Source organism: Drosophila mojavensis, unplaced genomic scaffold, assembly GCF_018153725.1.
Source record: "Drosophila mojavensis isolate 15081-1352.22 unplaced genomic scaffold, ASM1815372v1 contig_36, whole genome shotgun sequence".
Taxonomy (NCBI): Eukaryota; Metazoa; Arthropoda; class Insecta; order Diptera; family Drosophilidae; genus Drosophila; species Drosophila mojavensis.
This window is the reverse complement of record NW_025318858.1, coordinates 214,316-237,348: the sequence shown is the minus strand read 5'-3', so window position 1 is coordinate 237,348 and position 23,033 is coordinate 214,316. Positions and strand designations below refer to the sequence as shown.

Sequence of the window (23,033 nt, the reverse complement as noted above, 5' to 3'; positions counted from 1 at the left end):
CACTCGCCTGCTACTTGCATTCGAAATGTAAATAGCAAGATCACACCTAGACTGGAGCAACTATCGGCATTGCTGTAACCGCAGCGCCCACATACTTAGCAGCCGCGATTAAAGCATTAACAGAAAGCGCGAATTCCACACTGAAATAGCCCAACAACTACAACTCGCGCAGGCTAACTGGCCGAGGCCAGCAGGCAACAGCTATTTTTATTGGTATATATATATATTTTTTTTCGTTTTTTTCTTCTGTTCTGGCCACGCTTTTGGGCCCCAATCGCAGCAACAGAAACAGAAAAAGCATCACATTACTTCGCTGGCTGGCCTGGACTTTGCGTGTTATTGTAATATTTCTCAAAGATAAGAATGCGACCAGACCGGACTGCATGCTGGCCGCCTGCTCGGCCGCTGCATTTGAGCAGCTCAGTTTATAAACAAATAAACTCGGCCGAAACTTTTGTAATGTGCTCCTTACCAAGTGACAGTTTTACAATGTATGCCTAGTTGGCATACATTTCCGTACATAAAACAAAAGATCTAGAAAATAAACTTAAGTTACGACAAAAGACTTAGGCGACAAACTTCAAGTTTTCTGTATAATATAACACACAATCAATTTGAAATTCCTACTAAGAAATAAAAAAGCAAAGATCTCGATGGCTTTATACCCTAAAGCAAGCTGATTTTATCTATGTAGTGTATAAAAGCGCTTCGGCTTCAAACGTCTCAATGCTCAAGCAGCGTCCCACTCATACACATTTAGTGCCTGGTATCCCGTGTCCATCACATGAATGCATGCAGGTATACGCATACATTAGTTCACGCCAATACAAAAGGGAAGTATACGCAGGTCAAAATTCCAAAAAAAGAGAGAAAAAGAGGCAACAGCGGTAAAGTAAACGACAACTAACCATAAGAAAAATGACCAGCGATAATTTTAATTTGAAACCAGTTTCTATGCCAAACAAAAATTCTGCAGCGCAGCCGAACAGAGTCTTGAGACTGCTCAGAACCAAGTAAGCAGAAGAAGTGGTAAACTAAACAAAAATTACCAATAAAAGAGAGAGAGAGAGAGACTTCTCGCAGAGAGAGAACTAGAGCTTTGTCGAAGCAAAACAATATCTTGTTTCTTAAGGTGCGAGAGTCGGGAGACACTGAGTCACATCACGGCCTCAGCAACATTCAGCGGCAAGTGGAGTGGGCAGCCAAGTAATTTTTAATCTTATTGTGTATGAGTCGCCGGTGGCTATTGAATCTTGTTGGGCTGGCTAGCTGGCCAGCTCGCTAGCTAGCTTGGTGCACACCAATGCGGGCCAGAGTCTCACAGATTGGCTGAGTGGACAGCACAGGCAGAGCAGTGCGGGCAAGTAAGAAAAATTCTGCTTCGTGGAGAAAAGGCAAAGGCGCACGCTCACCCATATAAGAGCATTTCAGCAGGAAGGCGAAGAAAAGCCGAGCAGCACGCCGAGGTGAGCTGTAGCTGGCAACGATTCTGTACAAGAAAATGAAAAACGAAACTGCAACAAGTGAAAAATATGTTGCGGGCGACGGCGGCTGCTGCCGCTGCTAGCATTGCTCTGTCTTTGCTGCTGCTGCTGCTGCGGCTGCGCATGCGGAGCAACAGGTAAAAGATTCAGCTAAGCAACATGCAGGCGGTACAACAGCAACAATGACAACAACAATCAAACAAGCTACCACATTTGGTACGTTTATGACGGCAGCGGGAGAGCCGTCTTCGTTCTCTCTCTCTCTCTCTCTCTCCATTTTTTGTCTCTCGCCGTCTCTGCCTTTGGGTTTCTCCTGCTCAGTCTCCATCTCTCGGGCTAAACCTGCCAAGCGGCTTTTCGAAGCCTGGCTGCCGCTATGTTCATAATTTTTGTGCTGCCTGCGCGCTGCAAGTTCTTCTCGAGCAGCTCTCGACAGTCTACAGTCAGTTAGTTACGTTGCGACCACAGAGCGAGTGGCTGTTCGGTTTAGGAACGGGAACGTGTGCGCGTGAAACGATTGAAACGCTTGACAAAAGTGAAGGTGCGACGGATGCTCAGGTTTCGTTGGCCCATACCTTAATACGGTTACCCATACTCAAGCCAAGTGTATTTGTGTTCGTGAGTGCGCGCGTGTGTCTGTGTGTGCAACATATTTCAATCGATGCGTTACAATTAGTTATTCTCGATTCATAGATCCATATGTCCCCAATAATAATATAAATCTGATTTACAGCAGTTGGTGAATTAAGTGTGGACACCACTGCGTATGGGCAGCTCGCTCTTTGCGCTGCTCCGTGTGTGTGCGTGCGTGTGTGTGTCTGTTATCGTTGTATTTCTTATAAGTGAAAAATTCCAACAACGTTGCAGGCCGCACTGCAGCAAGAAATACAAGAGCAGAAATGAGGCAAAACACGTTTTGCTGAAAGAAGAAATGCTTCTGCGTCTGTGGCCCCTGACGATGTTGCATTTGTGTTTTTTTCTGTGCGCGTGTCGTATTTACACTATATGTATACCAGATCAACCAACACCAACAGCAAGGCTATCACAAAACTCTAACTAAAAATGTGAACAAAAAATGGTAGGTATTTCGAATCTAACGAGACTCAACATGTACACACATGAGCGGGGTACATAATACATATGAGGGGCACATAAACAGATATATAAATAAACTTTATGCACTGGATTTCCATTTTGAATGGCAATAATCGTATACGAGGAGGGAATAGCCGTCTACAAAATATATACCGCAGGTAAATGCGGTAAATACGACGATATAGAAAGCAAACTCCGGGAAAAAAGCTATCGTGAATAGACAGCAAAGCGAACTTGAAATTGACGCAACGAAACTCAAACAAGATTAATTGTTGAATTTTTATAAATCAACGGTAACGTAGGTAGTAGTTATTGTTGTTGTTATTGTTAAGGTTGACGTCTTTTGTTGTCGGAGGCTGGAACAGTGATTTGTGTGGAGCTTGAAACGCCAGCGCTCGTAGCTGTCACGTAATAGTCTGAAAAATGTTGAAGAAAACAGAAAACACAAAAATGCCGTTCCTATAACAAAAATAAGTAATCTTTTTTCCTTTGTTGTATTTGGTTTTTCATTTCTGTTTTGTTCAAAAACGAAATTATTTATGGCAGGTATCGGCGGCTCTCGAGCATTGCTCGAAGACCGAAGTGTAAATGAATATGGAAATATGAAAAACAAGTTTTCTTTCAGAAGAGGCTAGGCCAGGCTAAGCATGGCAATAAAGTGAAAAGCAGAAATAAAGAAAAGTCATAAAAATAAAGATCATACTTCAATGTGTGTATGTGTGTGTGTGTGTGAGCCTATCTGTGTGCCTGTGTGGATATCTTGTATCTTGTAGGCGCCTCAGAGCAACGCTCATTGATTCTAGTTGGCTATCGATTATTATTCTTTACGAATTTCAAAGCTTGGCCATATGGCTCGCGGGCAGGCAGAGGCTGGCTGTTAGCCACGTTCTGGGTTTATGCTTGGCTCTTTTGTTATAATTTGCATTGCAAATGTTTGCCTGAATCTTGTACAGATATGGTATTTATGAGCTCTTAAAAATAGCCCGCATAACTATATATGTTAAGATATAGTTAGCTATCAAAAGGATGAAAAATATATTTGGGTACTTTTCCCCATTCTTACATAATCTAGAAAGTGCATTGAACTGGTTTCTTAACAAATTCACAATATTTAAATACATACTCATTTTTGTTCTACTTTTTAATATCTGTCAATTATTTTGATATTTAGTGAATCCAAATTTAAATTTAATTATCTGCCTCTTAAGTGACGAAATTGACATAAAACTTGATAATATTTAAATAACATACAACAACAGTAACGTAACTAATGTCAGCTGTATTCATAGACAAAAGGCATACTTGTATATTTGTATATATATATATATATATGTATGTATATATATACAATTATATCGCTGCTCGTATATTATTCAAATCACCAAGAATAGAGGAGAAGGAAAAAAAAAATAAAAATCAAAGACAGTAAGAGCGACAAAAACAGGCACACAATACTATTATAATGGGAAGATTTTAAAGATTAATGATCGGGTTCGACTTGAAAGCTTCAGACAACTGCCACAAATCAGGGGAAAGGAATTTACGAATTCCAGGGCATATATGCATATATATTAGTATGAACACAACTTGAAACAAATATGACAATTTCGTGCTGGTCGCATATTTAATCCCGCATAAAAGAGCAAGAACACTAAGAACTGAGTTTGATGCTTGTTTAGATCAATCCGCTCTTCAATTTCTATTTCTCTCTGCTTAAATTGTTTCATATGAAACTAGCTTGGTAATCTGTCATATATACGGATATTCATTATTCACATATAAGCCCACATAAATATATATATAATAAATGCACACAGAATGCTTTGTAATACACCATCTTCTCATATAGTACTCTGTCTTGCTATGAATTTTCCCCTATCTCCGTCAAATTGTAAAACCAAAGAAGCTTTACATGCTTGACGAAGTATGAAAGTGTTGATATGCACTGCCTGTGGAGGCACGAAATCTTGGAATGAACTGCAAGTAGTAAGGCATGTTAAATAATTATGAATGATTTAATCGACGTAACACCATCCAATATCGTTTAAAGTTACGAACGATTAAATTAAGAGGAGTTCTAGATTGAAATGCTCTTTTAATTATAGCGATGTGAATATCTAAGCTAGTCTTTAGGTTGCCCAACAGATTTCTGATTGTAATATGGTATTCTTCTCTCTCTTCCAGGTTATTATTAGAATCTAAAACTAATTGGAAAATGACGTGCTTTGAAATTTGCGTGAACAGCCAACCAGTAAAAACACAAAATCAACTCGCTAATGAAAACAGTAAAAAGTGAATATATATGTTAATGAATGAAAATCTGCGAATACCACACAGCCTTCTAAGGCTTATCGAGAAGATGCGTTCGCTTCTCACAATCCACGGAAAACGAAGAGGGAAACTACTTCAGCTAATCGTCCTAGCCACGTTTCTAATAGTCCAAGTGTTAGAGGTTAGGTCCAGTGCACAGCAATCCGCGTCGCCACGTGGACGCAGCTATGCCACAACATATGAACAGTATGCCGCATTTCCCAGGCGGCGCAGCTCCTCGCCAGCTGGTGAAATGCAATCCCGTGCCGTCGATACTAGCGCTGATTTTGAAGTGCTGGAGGGTCAGCCACGCGGCACACTGGTTGGTTTTATTCCAACCAAGCCGAAGTTCACGTATCGTTTCAATGAGCCGCCGAGAGAGTTTACACTGGACCAGATAACGGGAGAGGTGAAGACAAATGTTGTGCTAGATCGCGAGGGAATGCGCAGCCATTACGACCTTGTGGTGCTTTCCTCGCAGCCCACCTACCCAATAGAAGTGCGCATTAAAGTTCTGGATATCAACGATAATTCGCCAGAGTTTCCAGAGCCAAGTATCGCGGTTTCCTTCTCGGAGAGTGCAGTGAGCGGAACCCGCCTGCTGCTCGATGCGGCTACAGACGCTGATATCGGTGATAACGGCGTGACGGACCATTACGAGATCATAGCTGGCAACGTGGATAATAAATTTCGCTTGGTGACCACAACGAATCCCAGCGGAGATACATCCTATTTGCATTTGGAAACGACGGGCAACCTGGATCGAGAGTCTCGCGGCAGCTACCAACTAAATATATCAGCCAGCGACGGTGGCACACCTCCCCGACTGGGATTCCTTCAGGTCAATGTCACGATATTGGATGTGAACGACAATCCGCCGATTTTCGACCACAGTGACTATAGTGTGACACTGAACGAAACAGTTTTGCCCGGATCCCCGGTTCTCCAAGTTATGGCTTCTGACAACGATTTGGGCGACAACAGCAAGCTCACCTATTACCTGTCCGAGACGGAAACTCAATTCACTGTTGATCCCGAGACGGGAGTAATTTCTACCACCGAGCGCCTGAACTGTCCACAACAAACGAGTGAACAGACTCGAGAGCCCGCTGGTAAGGGTCACGCACAAAAGAGCTGTGTGTTTACCGTCTTTGCCCGTGACCATGGCTCCCCGCGACAGGATGGGCGCACCTACGTTACAGTCAATCTGTTGGACACGAACGATCATGATCCCATTATACGGTTCCAATACTTTCCACCCACAGGGAGCGCAGCCACCGTTGATGAAAATGCGGTCAACGGCACGGTTGTCGCTGCCGTATCGGTGATTGACTCGGACGACGGTCCAAATGGGGAGACATCTACTCGCATCGTATCTGGCAATGAGCTAAATCATTTTCGACTAGAAAAGACTCCACTCTTTCATATAGTACGAGTAAATGGAGTACTCGACCGCGAGGAGATCAGCAAATACAATTTGACTGTTGTGGCCACAGACAAAGGAACGCCAGAGCGAAAATCAATAGCCCACCTTATTATCAATGTAAACGACGTTAACGATCATGAGCCTGTATTTGAGAAGTCCGAATACTCCGCTGTGCTGAGTGAACTTGCGCCAACGGGTACCTTTGTTGCCTCGATCGCTGCCACAGATGAAGATACGGGCGTCAATGCGCAAGTATACTATGAAATTCTTACGGGCAATGAACTTAAGTGGTTCAACATCGACACGACAACCGGCCTTGTGGTGACGGCCGGTCCATTAGATAGGGAAATGCAAGCGAGTGTGGAACTGAGTATATCCGCACGTGATGGTGGACCCAATCCCAAATTCGCGTACACTCAGCTTAAGGTCACCATCCTGGATGAAAACGATGAGGCACCCAACTTCGGACAACAGCAGATCAATGTTAGTCTCAGTGAGGACGTTGCTCCGCCAACGCTGGTTACTTTGCTATCTGCTACAGACAATGATCAAGGCACGAACGGATCGGTTACATTTTCTCTAGCGCCCAGTGTTGAGCGGCTGTACCCGCAACAATTTGCTATTGACTCCATAACAGGCCAATTAATGACGCGCAAAGCCCTCGATCGTGAGACAATGGCGAATTATGAAATTTTTGTGATCGCGCGCGATCAAGGCGCACCGGCACCTCAGTCGGCCACAGCTACTGTTTACCTCAACGTTTTAGATATCAACGATAATAATCCAGAGTTCTATCCGAAGCACTACATCTTCACAGTAAAGGACCAGGACACTGATGTCGCACACAAGAACAGCATGCAAGTTCTGCTCAATGTCACGGCGACTGATCGCGATGACGGAGATAATGCCTTAATTACATACAACTTGGAATCTGGCGGCGAGAATGTTTTCCAACTTGACTCTCGCACCGGCGCTATCACGTTTACGGCGAGTGGCGAAATGAAAAAGGCTTACTACAGGTTGCGCATCTCTGCTCGGGACTCTGGTGAGCGGCACACCAAACATGATGCTATTGTGGAGATCATATTAGAATCGAAGTCGGAGGCACTCGACTTTGGTGCCCCTAATGGCTATGAATTCCAAGTCACTGAGGATCCTGATCAGAAGATGCCGAAATTAAATCGTGAGGTGGGACGAGTGCAAGTGAAGAGGCAGCCTGTGTTTGCGGATGCAGCTATTGAGTATTTCATTATCTACGGCGATAGAGCTGAACACTTTGCAATCGATCACCGTACTGGTCGAATTACAACAGCCCGCCGTATTGATCGAGAGGCGCAATCACAATATCAGCTAACCGTGCTAGCACGCAGTATAAATGACTCTAGTTCCATGTCTCGATTAGCTTACGGCAAGTGCAAAGTCCACATTACGATTCTCGATCTAAACGATAATGCGCCCAGTTTCGCCCAGGACACGGAGGTTTCTATTTGGCTGGCAGAGGACACCGCTGTGGGACAAGAGATTTATTTGTCACGTGCCCGTGACCGTGATGCCGGAGTTAATAGTCGTCTAAGCTACAACTTCACATACAACACGGACCAGCAGTTCCGAATAAACTCTGCTACGGGTGTAGTCTACCTACAGAAGCCCATACGCGCCGAGCCCGAGACAGTGTTCTATGTGGAAATAATGGCCACTGATGGGGGCAACCCGCCATTGAGCAGCCGCCTAAGTTTGCCCGTACACATTGCCGACGTAAACGATCACACTCCCGTGTTTGACCATACTTCGTACGAAACCTCACTCTTAGAGACGACCAAGGTGAATACGCGCTTCTTTGCGCTAGCTGCCTCGGACAGTGATCTGGGAGCCAATGGGCGTATTTCATATGAGATTATAGATGGAAATGCTGATCGTAAATTTGGAGTATTTCCCGATGGCTTCCTATTTGTTCGTGCTCCCCTCGATCGCGAGGAACGAGATTATTATGCACTTACAGTTTCCTGTAGCGATGCAGGCGTGCCATCGCGTTCGTCGGTAGTACCGATCGTCATTCATGTCATAGATGAAAACGACAATCCACCGCACTTTACGAATAGTACATTTACTTTTAATATACCAGAGAACGCACCACCAGATACGTTTGTCGGCAAGCTGACTGCGGTGGATCGGGACATTGGGCGCAATGCAGAACTGAGTTATAGTGTGCTCTCACAGTCGCAGGACTTTAAGATCGATATGCACAATGGCTTTATCAAGACACTGCGGCCGTTCGATAGGGAGGCCCTAGTGCGTAGCACTCGAGGAACTGATAATAGCGAGAGCTTAAGCGACGATGATCGGAATATCAGTAGCGGCGGAGACAACTATATATTGATTGAGGCAGTTGTGACAGACAATGGCAATCCGCCACTAAGCGACAAGGTTAAGGTCAAGGTAATTGTCACGGATGTCAACGACAATGCTCCAGAGTTTTTACGTGCACCCTATCAAGTGACCATCTCTGAAGGAGCTCCGGAGGGTACGCATATAATGCACGTTTTCACACAGGATGCCGATGAGGGCCTTAATGGGGATGTGTATTATTCATTAGCTGCAGGAAATGAGGCTAACTTATTTAGCTTAGATAGCGCCACAGGTCTCTTGACCCTTGCACATAGATTGGATCGGGAATCGCAGGAGATTCATCGTCTAGTCGTTGTTGCGAAGGATGCAGCATTAAAAAATCCATTAAAATCCACAGCAAATATTACTATCACAGTCTTGGACGACAACGACAATGCGCCCGAGTTCACACAGTCGAGCAGTGAAATTTCCGTATTGGAGACAAGTCCCAGTGGAACTGAGCTAATGCGATTTCGTGCCAGCGATGCGGATCAGGGTGTGAATAGCCAGGTTGTGTTCAGTATTACGGCAGGCAACCGAAGAGATACGTTCCACATAGACAGTATTAGCGGCAGTCTTTACTTACACAAATCGTTGGACTATGAGGATATTACCAGTTACACCCTCAACATAACAGCTTCCGACTGCGGCACTCCACCTCTTTCTACCACAGTTTTATACAACGTTTTAGTTGTGGATGACAATGATAATCCTCCGATATTTCCGAGCACTGCGATTGTGAGACAGATTAAAGAGGGCATAGCACTGAAAACACCGATTGTAACTGTGACTGCAGATGACCCTGACTCGGGCTTAAATGGGAAGGTAACGTACGTTATCACTAAACAGGAGCCGGAAATGTCTGGAGGTCGTCATTTTGGTATCAATACCCAAACAGGTGTTATATACACCCTGCGTGAGATAGATCGAGAGTCAATTGATAATTTCCGGTTGACAGTCGTGGCTACGGATCAGGCACAACCGTCGGAGCGCCAGTTGTCCACAGAGAAGCTGGTCACGGTCATCGTGGAAGACATCAACGACAATGCCCCCATCTTCGTCTCAATGAATGCTGCGATTTTGCCAGTTCTGGGGAATGGATTAATTCCGCCAGGAAGCATTGGTGGTCATGTGATGCAGGTACTGGCTCGTGATGCTGATTCATCAAGCAACGGCTTGGTGACATATGAGTTTGTTGGCGGACAGCAAGAACTGTTCCATTTGCAACGCAATACGGGCATAATCACACTTGGCCAGACTAGCCACCTACAAACGAAGCCCAATGTGCGCTACCAATTGACCCTGAGGGCAACTGACGAGGCAAGTGGAGAGCGGAAGAGTACTGAGACTTATATTACAATTATTACGCTCGGCACAAGCGAGGACGAGGGCGATCGACCTGTTTTCGAGAATTCCGACTCGCTTTTTGGGTCGGTTTACGAGAACGAGCCAATTGGAACGAGTATACTAACGGTAAGAGCTCACCTTGAGGGTGCTGAGATTGAGTACTTTGTGACAAATGTGACGGCGTCCAAAACAAATGCATTCGGCCACGCGAGCAGCAGTGTGCAAGTCGACCGTCTGTTTGACATCGATGCAAAACTGGGAATATTATCGACAGCGGTGGAACTGGACCGGGAAGCTGGCCCCCCCACATACGATATAGAGGTCTACGCCATCGCTCTGGGCGGAAAGCCACGGACTGCACACACAAAGGTAAGACATACCATTCGCATGATTCTGCAACCAAACACTGAGCCCGATTATGTGAAAGATAGCGGGAAGCTGCATTTATAATATCGAAAAAAAACCCTAGTTTGGTCGTCTGTTAGGTCCGGCATTACTGGGCCTGTTTTAGGGGCTTATCAGCAAGAGTTAAGGCCGCACTAATGCGCTTTTAATGTCTACTGCAGATATGAAAAGTAGATTATACGAAGAGCAGGGAGTTGTAAGGCAGCGTAAGCGGATGACTGGAAATGCAAATCGACAGAAGATGCAACAGAGCGACTTTAAATTTAATTTATAAGATCTTGCGATGGTCCGACGAGAAACTTTACAGCCCGTCATACTTGTTTCTAGAACAGAAAGGCTTTGAAAAAGTGTATAAATAGGCCGCAGGCTTAAAATTATAATGCATAACTTGTGACATTGGCAGTTGCCTTTAATTGTAGTCCACGCCATCCACCATCCACCATCCACCATCCAATGAAGGTGTTTCGAATCAGTCTAGTCCCTACTTTTCATTCGCTCTGTCGGCTGTGCATACCGCAGTCTGGCTTTCAGCAAGACGCAAAGTTTTCGACCTGTTTTTGAACGGCAAACAAAAAATAAACGAATTCACAACAGTAAACGTCTTTGCGGCTGCTGAGCAGGGCACACCGGCGCGCCGCGGCGCGTCGGCCCTTCAGCCAAACTTTTTGGCACTTAACCAGGCGGTAGCCAGCCATTAGTGTTGTCCAGCGTTGCCTCTGCATGCCTTTGCAGATATGTATGTGTATGCTTTATGCTATATGCGTAGGTATGCCAGCAATGTACGCATGCAAATGTGCTTGCGAATACGAATACGAGTAGTTCCAGTTCTGCCCAGCTTCTTCTGCGCAGGCACACATACATATGTATATATGAGTACATATATGTACATATACACTTGGGTATGTTAAGCATACGAAGCGGAGAGCAGAGCATATATGAATCTGCTCCAGCGACTGAGGCTTGCGTGCTAAAAGTGTTTCAATCAATTTTATTGATTCTTTGATTTAAAACGATTGCCATGTTTTTTTTCGGGATGTGCGTTTATTTTTAAAAAGCATTTACTGCATCTGGGGTACTGAAGCTCAATGGAGATTCAACGAGAAGAAACGTGGGGACTGTTAAGGTAAAAAATTTTACTTAAAAATGTACTTTTAAAATGTAAGGAAGCCCCTATGCAACAAATGATTCTCTTCTGCGTAGCTGAATCTGAATATATGTTTATATTGTTGATAGAAATCTCATTGTCTTATCTTTTAATCAAACTCATTGCTAAATGCTACTCTTTGCAGGTGCAAGTAACTGTGCTTGATAAAAATGATAGTCCGCCAAAAGTGCTTGATACGCCATTGATTTACACCGTAAGCGAAGATCTGGAGATCGGGCATACTATAGCTACGATTCGTGCGACTGATCCCGACCCCGATATCGTGAGCACTGTAATTTTTACCCTGCTTAACGGACATGATTCAATGTTTATTCTGGAGCCAACATCCGGCAAGCTACAATTGAAGGATACTCTAGATCGTGAAACGAAGGACGTTTACAATATGAGGATTCGAGTGAATGATGGAGTGCAGTATACAGAAACTGATGTAATCGTACAGGTAAGCAGTTCAGTTCAGTTAGGCATTATTGATTACCTATGTGTATTGATTATACGTAATTCATTATTTTGTGTTTTTAGGTGGATGATACAAATGATAATCCACCGATTTTCGAAGAAACTGTTTACTCATTTGACATACCAGAAAATGCACCACGTGGCTATCAAGTTGGCGAAATATTGGCCAAGGATGCAGACTTGGCTCAGAATGCGCAAGTTTCATATGCTGTTGTTTCTGATTGGGCCAACGACGTATTCAGCTTAAATCCTCAAACCGGAGCGCTAACTCTCACAGCCAAATTGGATTACGAGGAGGTAAGACCATATCCCTGTTATGTAATCTCTCCTATCTAACACTCTAATAATATTTTGTGCAAATCAGGTGCAGCATTATATATTAATTGTGCAAGCTCAGGACAATGGGCAACCCTCTCTATCAACTACTATAACTGTATATTGCAATGTCCTCGACCTTAACGATAATACACCCCTCTTTGATCCCATGAGCTATTCAAGTGAAATATTTGAAAATGTGCCCATAGGAATGGAGGTGGTAACCGTGTCAGCCAAAGATATTGATTCGGGTAAGTGATTTGGGTTCATTTATTAGAATTCGAGAAATGATTTTCGTGTGTTTTATTGCAGGTAAAAACGGCCTTATCGAATTCAGCATTACAGCTGGGGACGATAACAATGACTTTGAGATCCATAGCAACGGAACGATATCCACTCGTCGACAGCTTGATCGCGAGCAGCGTAGTGGATACACTTTAACAGTTACCGCTCGCGACTGCGCGGATGAGATGGCGATATTTAGTGATCTGAAGGAGTCACAGTTAAAACTCAAGTATCGCTCGCCGCGCCGTTTTTATAAGACACATCAGCAAAATCAATTCTTATCTCATCAAAAGCAAGAGCGGCTATCATCGACTGTGCAGGTAAGATACTAAAGCTGCTTAGGTTGTAGGGTTTGACTAACGGCGTGTGATCTATGACAAGTCCGATTACAATTTGTACCTGAACAAGCCCTAATTAAACGGAAACCCGTTTTAGTCAAACCTGTTTTAAATAGATCATCGACCATTTCACTGCCAAAAACAAGTGACACAAATACTTGAGCGTCGGTAAGAACTTTTCTTTTCTTTTATTTTACAGGTAACGATAGTTGTCAAAGACGTCAACGATGAATCGCCCGTGTTCGTTTCCGCAAACGAAACGTCGGTAATGGAGAATGTAGCTATCAATACGGTTGTCTTTACGGTGAAGGCCATTGACAATGATGAGGGCCGCAATGGCTACATAGATTACTATATAGATGACCCGCGTACACTTGGTCAAACCAATGAGGTCGTTGAACCTCTGCCATTTACATTAAACCCGACCGATGGAATTTTACGCGTTGCCGATACGCTCGATCGAGAGATTCGGGTTAACTATGTATTGAATATAACAGCGCGGGATCGAGGAGACCCACCACTTGCCACGCAATCTCAGCTCACGATTAAAATACTCGATGAGAATGATAATATTCCAGTATTTGATCCCAAGCAATACTCAGCATCCGTGGCAGAAAATGCTAGTATTGGCGCGATGGTTCTTCAAGTGTCTGCCACAGATATGGACGAGGGTGACAACGGGCGTGTACGATATTCGATTGTATCCGGAGACCAGAATCGGGATTTCAGCATTAGCGAAGACACGGGCATGGTGCGTGTTGCCAAAAATTTGAATTACGAACGCAAAGCCCGATATACGCTGATAGTACGAGCCGAAGACTGTGCTCCAGGAGAAAGTGCAAGCGATACCGCCGAGCTGATAATTAACATTATTGACATTAACGACAACCGCCCCACGTTTCTAGACTCCCCTTACATAACGCGCGTTATGGAAAATACGCTGCCCCCAAATGATGGCTACTTGCTTACTGTAAAAGCTTACGATGCTGATACACCGCCTTTGAACTCCCAAGTAAGATACTTCCTCAAGGAGGGTAATGCGACAAAGGACCTGTTTCGAATCAATGCTTCAACGGGCGAGATTGTCTTACTAACACCTCTTGATCGTGAGCAGCAGAGCGAATACATTTTAACACTTGTCGCGATGGACACTGGTTCGCCTCCACTGTCTAATACTGGAATTGTGAAAGTTGAAGTACAGGACATCAACGATAATGGACCTGTCTTTGAACTTCAGTACTACCACGCCACAGTTCAAGAAAATCTTCCGATTGGATCTTTGGTGCTTAAGCCCGTGGCCACCGATAAGGATGTCGGTCTAAATGCTAAGATACGATTTAATTTGCTGGGCGAGCACATGAATCATTTCCACATTGACACGGATACGGGTGAAATTTCCACGGCCGCTGTATTGGATCGAGAGAGTATCGGCGTCTATCAGCTAACACTTATGGCTCAGGACAGTTCTATAACCGAGCCCCGAGCGACTTCGGTGAATTTAACGGTAACAGTAGGGGATACAAACGATAATGTGCCCAAGTTCGAGGCAAACACATTTAATATTGTTGTGCCAAACAACATTCGAGCTGGAGAATTTGTATTTGGAGCACGAGCTTCAGACTTGGATGAGGGAATTAATGCTATGATATTTTACAACATAAGTGGAAAAGATCAACACTATTTTGAAATTCATCCAACCACGGGAGTAATACGTGCGAAGTCGGAACTGATGCAGAAAAACAAACCAAATGCTGATGTTATTTTCAATATAAACATCCAAGCAACGGATCTCGGACTTATGCCTCAAGTGTCAACAGCAGAACTCACGGTGCAACTTCGACCGGTAGAGCTGTTTCCCGTGTTCTCATACATGCCCATCACCCAATTTACCTTGCAAGAAGATGTGCAGCCTGGCAAAATGATTGCCAAAATGTCGGCCTCATCGCCGAAAAAGGGATCTATTGCCAATATAAAGTACAAAATAGCCGGTGGTAATATGGGAAATGCGGCTGTTGTTGACCCAAACAGTGGCGTTTTGAGCGTCGGACCAGATGGATTGGACTATGAGCTGACTCATCAGTATGAGATCTGGGTTGCAGCCGCTGACTCTGATAGACCAAGTCTTCGCACCGTAACGCTGCTGAACATTAACGTTACTGATGCTAATGATAATCCTCCGGTCATGGAGAAGCTGATATACAACGCAGAGGTCTTAGAAGAAGAATCTCCACCGCAATTCATTGTTGCTATCAAAGCAATAGATAAGGATTCTGGAGACAACGGCGAAGTCAGCTATTTGTTGAAAAATGACTACAATGGCATTTTCGAAATCAACAGCTCTGGCGAAATATATACGACCATGCAACTAGACCGCGAAGAGATGAGCGACTATGCGCTTGTTGTGGAAGCCGTCGATCAGGGGGTACCGCAACTAACCGGAACTGCAAGTGTACTGCTCCATCTACTGGATAAGAACGACAATCCACCAAAGTTCACCCGTTTATATTCGTTGAACGTAACAGAAAATGCGGATATCGGCACATTTGTTATATGTGTGACATCTTCCGATTTGGATTTGGGCGAAAACGCGAACGCTACGTATACATTCAGCGCGAACCCTGGTAATAAGTTTAAGCTCGACTCCCAAAGCGGTAATATTACAGTCGCAGGTGAAATCGATCGAGAGCAACAGGATGAATACATTTTAAAGGTGATAGCCTCAGATGGAGCATGGAGAGCAGAGACACCTGTAACAATAACCATACAGGACCAAAACGACAATGCACCGGAGTTCGAACACAGTTTCTACAGCTTCAATTTCCCAGAGCTTCAGCATGCCGTTGCCTTTGTTGGCCAGGTCATAGCAACTGATCGTGATAAGCGAGGCCCCAACTCTGTCATCTCGTACTCGTTACAGTCACCTTCTCCTATATTTAGCGTCGATCCAGCCACGGGCGAAATCTTCACCAAAACGCAAATCCAATACAAGCACTCACAGTACATCAGCTCCCCGGAGAACATGTTCTCTCTTACCATCCTGGCCACAGACAACGGAAAGCCGCCTCTCTATACTGAATGTCTAGTCAATATCAACATAGTGGATGCGAACAACAACCCGCCAAAATTTGCACAGGCAGAGTACCTCTTCCCGTTACCGGAAAATGCGGGAGCAGGTCAACGCGTTGTCAAAGTACATGCTAATGATGACTATGATGTAGGAGTCAACGCAGAAATCGACTACACACTCGTTAGCTCCAATTTAAGTGCGTACTTTTCTCTCAACAAGCACGATGGTTGGCTAACATTGATAAAACCTATCGAAATGCCGGCTAATTCTCGCTTTGAGCTCATTGTCAAGGCTACAGATCGAGGAGTTCCGCCACAGTCAGACCAAACCCGAGTCATAGTTGTCGTCACAGATGAAAACCGACACGCTCCCGAATTCAAACCACTGAGTTATCAAGTGATTGTGCCAGAGAATGAACCTATCGGCTCCACTATACTAACAGTCTCTGCGACGGACAAAGACAACGGACCGAACGGAATGCTGCACTATAATATTGTGGATGGCAATGATAGCGAAAATTTTAATGTCAATAAGCATACAGGTGCCATCACAATAATGCAACCGTTAGACTACGACCAAATGCAAGAATACCATTTGAACATATCGGTCACAGATTTGGGCTATAAGCCCCTCTCTGCCGTAGCTATGGTCACAATTATACTCACTGATGTCAACGATAATCCCCCGCTGTTTAATCAATCGGAATATCATGGATATATAGAGGAAAATAAGCCATCAGGAACTATTGTATTTCAAGCCCATGCAACCGATAAGGACTCGGCGAAAAATGCCATCATCCACTATTTATTCCTGTCTATCGGTACTGACCATCACTTCTTTACGATCAACGCCAGCAATGGTACAGTATTATCTGCTGCTAGCTTTGACTATGAGGAGCGCCGAAGTTACACGTTGCATATTAAAGCCAAGAATCCAGACTCGATAATGGAAAGTTACGCAATTCTGCACGTTCACATTTTGGGAGTTAATGAGTTTTACCCGCAATTCGTACAACCGGTGTTCCACTTCGATGTCTCGGAAACCTCAGCTGTCGGCACTGCCGTGGGTTCTGTGCAGGCGACCGACAAAGACATTGGCGAAGATGGTCGAATCTATTATTTGTTGGTTGGCTCGAGTAATGACAGGGGCTTTGGTATCAACACAAATACCGGTTTGCTGCATGTAACTCGAAGCTTGGATCGCGAAACCCAGAATCGAGTTGTACTTATGGTAATGGCCAAAAACTATGGAAGCATACGAGGAAACGATACGGATGAGGCACAAGTCATAATATCTATTCAAGATGGAAATGATCCGCCAGAGTTTGTTGACCGCTTCTACACTTCAACGATATTGGAGTCCGCTCCAGTTGGTTCTGTAGTGACAACCGTGAAGGCAATAGATAAAGATGTTCGCCCACAGAACAATCACTTTACGTACTCCATAATCAATGGGAACCTAAAGCAAAGCTTCAAGATTGACGCTGAAAGCGGTGAAATTACTACTGCTGCACTGCTAGATCGAGAGGATATTGCGCACTATAATCTAGTTATAGGTGCGATAGACACGGGGCTGCCACCGCAGACGGGCACAGCTACAGTCCGCATTAACCTGGATGACATCAATGACAATGGACCGACCTTTACCTCGGAGGGTCTTATTGGCTACATACCAGAGAATGAGCCAGCGGGGACATCAATAATGACTTTAACAGCAACTGATCCGGATTTGCCAGAAAACGGTCCACCTTTTAGTTATAAGATCGTGGGAGGCAGGCACAAATCTTGGTTGACCGTTGACAAGTACACTGGTTTAGTAAAGTCTACCTCCAGCTTCGATCGTGAGACAACACCCCTACTGGAAGCCATTATTGAGGTGGAGGACAGTGGAGTCCCTAAGCAACAGGCCCAGCATAAAGTGTCTATCAAAGTATTGGACAAAAACGATAATCCATCAACAGCGCGCTCTGTGCATGTGGCTGTCAGCATATTTAACGGAGAGCTGCCCCCAAATACGAAACTAGCTGATGTGCATCCCAACGATGTTGATATTGTGGGCGACTATCGCTGCCGTCTGAAAGGCAGTGGGCAACTGACTATCAAAAGCGGCTGCGACTTGTACACCACCCCATTGACTACCCCGATTTCATACTCATACGATGTCACTGGCAATGACGGCAAGCACGAAGATGTCACTTCTAAGGTGACCGTGGATTTCCAAAGTTTCAATAATGCCACGCTAGCCAACACCCTACCCCTCTTGATACGGAATATGTCTGCCACCCAGTTCCTTACAAATCACTACCTGCAAACCCTTGAGGTGCTAAAATCACGTTTCTCGGCTAACGACGAGATTCTCATTTATTGCGTCATTGAAGTGGAGGCCAATAATGCAAGCAATACAGACCTAGAAGCTCTCATGGTCGTGCGCGCATTCAATTCTACATATCAACAGCCATCACATATTATCGAACGCGTGCGTGAGAAACGCTCTGCGCTGTCCGAATTGCTGCACACAGAAATTATCATCGGCTACGAGCCGTGCAGCATCCCCAATGTGTGCGCTAACGGAGGCGTGTGCAGTGCTTCTATTCGACTGTTAGACGCAAGCCACTTCAGGAGCATCGATAGCCCTGCGCTCGTACTTAGTGGACCACAAATCATTCACGACTACACTTGCCAGTGCGCCAAAGGCTATGCAGGCGAGCAGTGCGCCAGGCGCCAAGATCCCTGTCTACCCAATCCGTGCCAGGGGCAGGCCCAGTGTCGCCGCATGGGCAATGACTATCAGTGCGAGTGCCCAGCTAATCGGGATGGTAAGCAGTGTCAAAAGGAGCGCAGTGATGTCTGCTGGGGTAAGCCTTGTCGTAATGGCGGCAGCTGCCAGCGCAGCCCAGATGGCGCCTCATACTTCTGTCTCTGTCGACCCGGCTATCGGGGTAGCCAGTGTGAGAGTATCGCCGATTCGTGTCGACCAAATCCCTGCTTACATGGTGGCTTGTGCGTCAGTCTAAAGCCCAGCTACAAATGTAGTTGTCCATCTGGCCGCTTTGGACGCCATTGCGAGCGTTTCAGCTTTGGATTTGAGCCGCTTTCCTTCATGACTTTTCCCTCTTTGGACCCAACTACCAACGACATTTCTATTGTATTTGCCACAACTAAGCCGACAGCACTCTTGGTGTATAACTATGGCTTGCAAAATGGCGGACGCTCTGATTTTCTGGCCATTGAGTTGGTCAAGGGTCAGGCAGTTTTCTCATCAGGTGGCTCACGTACTGCTATTAGTACTGTTACAGCCGGCTTCAATCTCGCGGATGGAAACTGGCATAAAGTCACCGCCACTCGCAATGGACGTGTCATGTCGTTGAGCATAGCAAAATGTACGGAGTCCGGCGAAGTATGCGCTGAGTGTATTCCCGGCGATTCCAGCTGCTATGCGGATGACGTTGTGCCCGTCGGGTAAGAACTATAGACTAAGCCCATAATTAAACTATTTATGATAATTATCGCATTGCTATTATTACAGAACTCTTAACTTCAATAAACAGCCATTGTTGATTGGAGGCTTGCAGTCAGCAGATCCTGTCCTCGAGCGCCCTGGGCAGATACACAGCGACGATCTCGTTGGCTGCGTTCACAGCGTTTCTATAAATGGACGCGCATTGAATTTGAGCTCACCCATACAACAGAATAGAGTTCTACCCGGCTGCATTAGAAATGCCTGTCAGCCAGCTATAGCAGCAGAGCGCTGCAGTAGCTATGCGGGTCAGTGCATTGATCGCTGGTCAACGTCGCTTTGCCAATGCGGCGATCAGCTGCTCTCCCCCGACTGCGGAAACTCTCTAGATCCTGTCAGAATAAGCAATGGAGGTTTCATCGAATTCAAAATTTCTGAGCAATACCGACGCATGCAGCTGCTGGATAACCTTTATAATGGAAACAATGCATGGTCCACGCTAGGCACGCGCACCAAGCGCCTTTCAACATACAATGCAAGTGCTCTGACAACGTCTTTCTATGAGCCTCCGAAGCTACTGAGTTTTCTCTTCCGCACATACAAGAGTCATGGACTAATCCTATATGCAGCCACCAATCAGATGTACACCTCATTGTCTCTCCTGGATGGCAGACTCGTTTACTACTCCAAGCAGCATCTATCGATCAACATGACTGTGCCGGAGCCAGCAGCATTAAATGATGGCAAATGGCATAACGTTAGCCTGCACAGCCAAAGTCGAACTCTCTACTTGCTCGTTGACGGACATCAAGTGGGTGATGAGCTGGACCTTGCGGGCGTGCATGACTTCCTTGACCCGTATCTTTCTACTCTCAGCATAGGCGGCGCCTTGAGTGGTTTAATAAAGGAAGAGCCGTTTAGTGGCTGCATTGCCAACTTTACCATCAATAATGAATTGCAGCCGCTGAACGGCTCGGGCAGCATTTTCCGTAAAGTGGTTCATCATGGAAATGTTGAGATGGGCTGCAGTGGATCAGATATTGGTACGGATGCAGCCCAAGTAGCTGATCCGCTCAGCATTGGCATCACACTGGTTATTGTGTTCTTCGTTATACTTGTTGTGGCTATTTTCGGATCATACATTATCTATCGGTTTCGAGGCAAACAGGAGAAAATTGGTAGTTTGAGTTGTGGTGTACCGGGATTCAAAATTAAACACCCACCCGCACCAGCCACGCAAAGCCAAGCCGCTGATCATGTGCTGCCGCGTAGTATTCATGCTGGTGCAAACGATTCGCCTGCACCACTTGTGACTAACAGCGATCACATGAGGCCGCCTGGCCATCATTTAACTGGTCCCGAGCTGATTACGAAAAAATTCAAGGAACGAAGCGAGCTACCGCCAACTGCAGACCATCCACAGCCACAGCAGCGTCCTCAACGTCCAGATATAATTGAACGTGAAGTAGTGGGCAAGAGCCCACCAATCAGAGAGGAACATCACCTGTCTATACCGCCACCGAATCCACTGCACCCACTCGATCACGGAAGCTCCGTAGATCTGGGCTCAGAATATCCAGAGCACTACGATTTGGAGAACGCTAGCTCAATTGCGCCGTCCGACATTGACATCGTATACCATTACAAGGGATATCGCGAAGCGGGCGGCATGCGCAAGTATAAGGCCACCACGCCACCTGTAGCATCTTATACACACCACAAGCATCAGAGCGCAGCAGCCCAACAGCAGCATCGCCATTCGCCACGACATGCTGTTAGCGCCCCATTCGTGTCGCGCGTGCCCAATCAAAGCAATCAACCACCGTCAGCCACATCGACGTCTCGCACCCACCAAACAACTCCACTAGCGCGACTGTCGCCCAGCTCTGAGTTGAGCTCACAACAGCCGCGAATTCTAACCTTGCACGACATTTCGGGCAAACCGTTGCAGAGCGCTCTTCTAGCTACCACTTCTAGCTCTGGAGGCGTTGGCAAAGATGCGCTGCACAGTAACAGCGAGCGCAGCTTGAACAGTCCAGTGATGTCCCAACTGTCCGGCCAGAGTTCCAGTGCTAGTCGCCAGAAGTCTGTTGTACCACCTCAAGCACCACCGCAAAACTCAATGGGTCTCACTGCCGAAGAAATTGAGAGGCTCAACGCTCGACCGCGTACTTGCAGCTTAGTTTCTACTTTGGATTTGTCCTCCAGCAGTGAGGCACCCACGCCTCGAGTTCCTGGGGGTGCACTCCATCTATCGCTGGGCGGTGATGTGGACGCGCACAGTTCCACATCTACCGATGAGAGTGGGAACGACAGCTTCACCTGCTCTGAGATTGAGTACGATAATAATAGCCTAAGCGGCGATGGCAAGTACTCGACCAGCAAGAGCATACTCGATAGTCGCAGTCCTGTGGCTCGAGCAATCAGTGGAGAGCCCAGCAGGAGTCAAAATGTGGCAAAGACTCCGCCTATTCCGCCGCATGCCTACGATGGATTTGAATCATCCTTCAGAGGTTCGCTCAGTACGCTTGTAGCCAGCGACGATGATCTAGCAAATCATTTAAGTGGAATCTATCGCAAAGCAAATGGAGCCGCCTCACCATCGGCAACCACCTTAGGCTGGGAATATTTGCTCAACTGGGGACCAAGCTATGAAAATCTGATGGGCGTGTTCAAGGATATCGCCGAGCTTCCTGATACGACTAATCCACAGCAACAACAACCCTCCCAGCAAGTCTCAACTTTACGTATACCCAATGTACAAAAAGCACCTGAGGAGTACGTGTGAAATACTCACTTAGGAGTATCTGTATTAAGTGTAAAATTTTATGCGCCTTTTAGAGTTAAGCGTCGCCATTTCATTCTGTAATGTACAACGAAACTGTACAGTTATAGTTATAGTAAAGTTTCAAATAACTACTGCATTGATACATATTTATAAAAATATACTTTACAAAATATTGAACACCTTGTATCAAGGTTATTGATCCTAAGTGCATTTTCATATAGGTCTTCATCGAAATTGTACTGACTGATATGCCTTTGCCAACAGTAAAGCCAAGTCCAACTCAATCTTGTTGGGCAGTTTAGTTATATTAATTAAGCAATACTTCTTGAGATATACTTTTAGTGTTTAATAATCCAATTACTTGTGTAAATGTATGTATGTGTGCTATATTAAAATAGTTCCCGCTACTCTATTTATTGCCATTTAAGAACATTATAAACCAATTTTATTTCCGCTGCTGCTAGCACATTTACTTGTTTCGCACTACTAAAATATACTGAAAATACTTGCTAAAATATAGTTAATACATTTGTATACTACAATAAATAAATCAAAAAGTTGCATTTGTAAAAATAACAAAAAAATAATATAAGTAGTATTCATAGCGTGAAGTGCAACCGAAATAATTGTTGCTTTCGCCATTTCGGAGAGGGATTGTGACCTGCGCAGTGACTAACGAAATAATACTGGGGTTATTTCACAATTTTCGGC

The 23,033-nt window shown here is 45.2% G+C and overlaps 1 protein-coding gene across 1 annotated transcript; it reads left to right on the top strand.

The window, feature by feature from the left end:
- The first annotated feature begins 1,929 nt into the window (after positions 1-1,929).
- Positions 1,930-22,901, top strand: LOC6575560 (cadherin-related tumor suppressor). The gene is made up of 8 exons (XM_002001533.4): positions 1,930-2,562; positions 4,764-10,416; positions 11,742-12,056; positions 12,137-12,370; positions 12,438-12,639; positions 12,701-12,993; positions 13,211-19,536; positions 19,604-22,901. The coding sequence occupies exons 2-8, from the start codon at positions 4,882-4,884 to the stop codon at positions 22,320-22,322; spliced, it is 15,624 nt and encodes a 5,207-aa protein (XP_002001569.3). The 5' UTR covers positions 1,930-2,562; positions 4,764-4,881; the 3' UTR covers positions 22,323-22,901.
- The last annotated feature ends 132 nt before the right edge of the window (positions 22,902-23,033 follow it).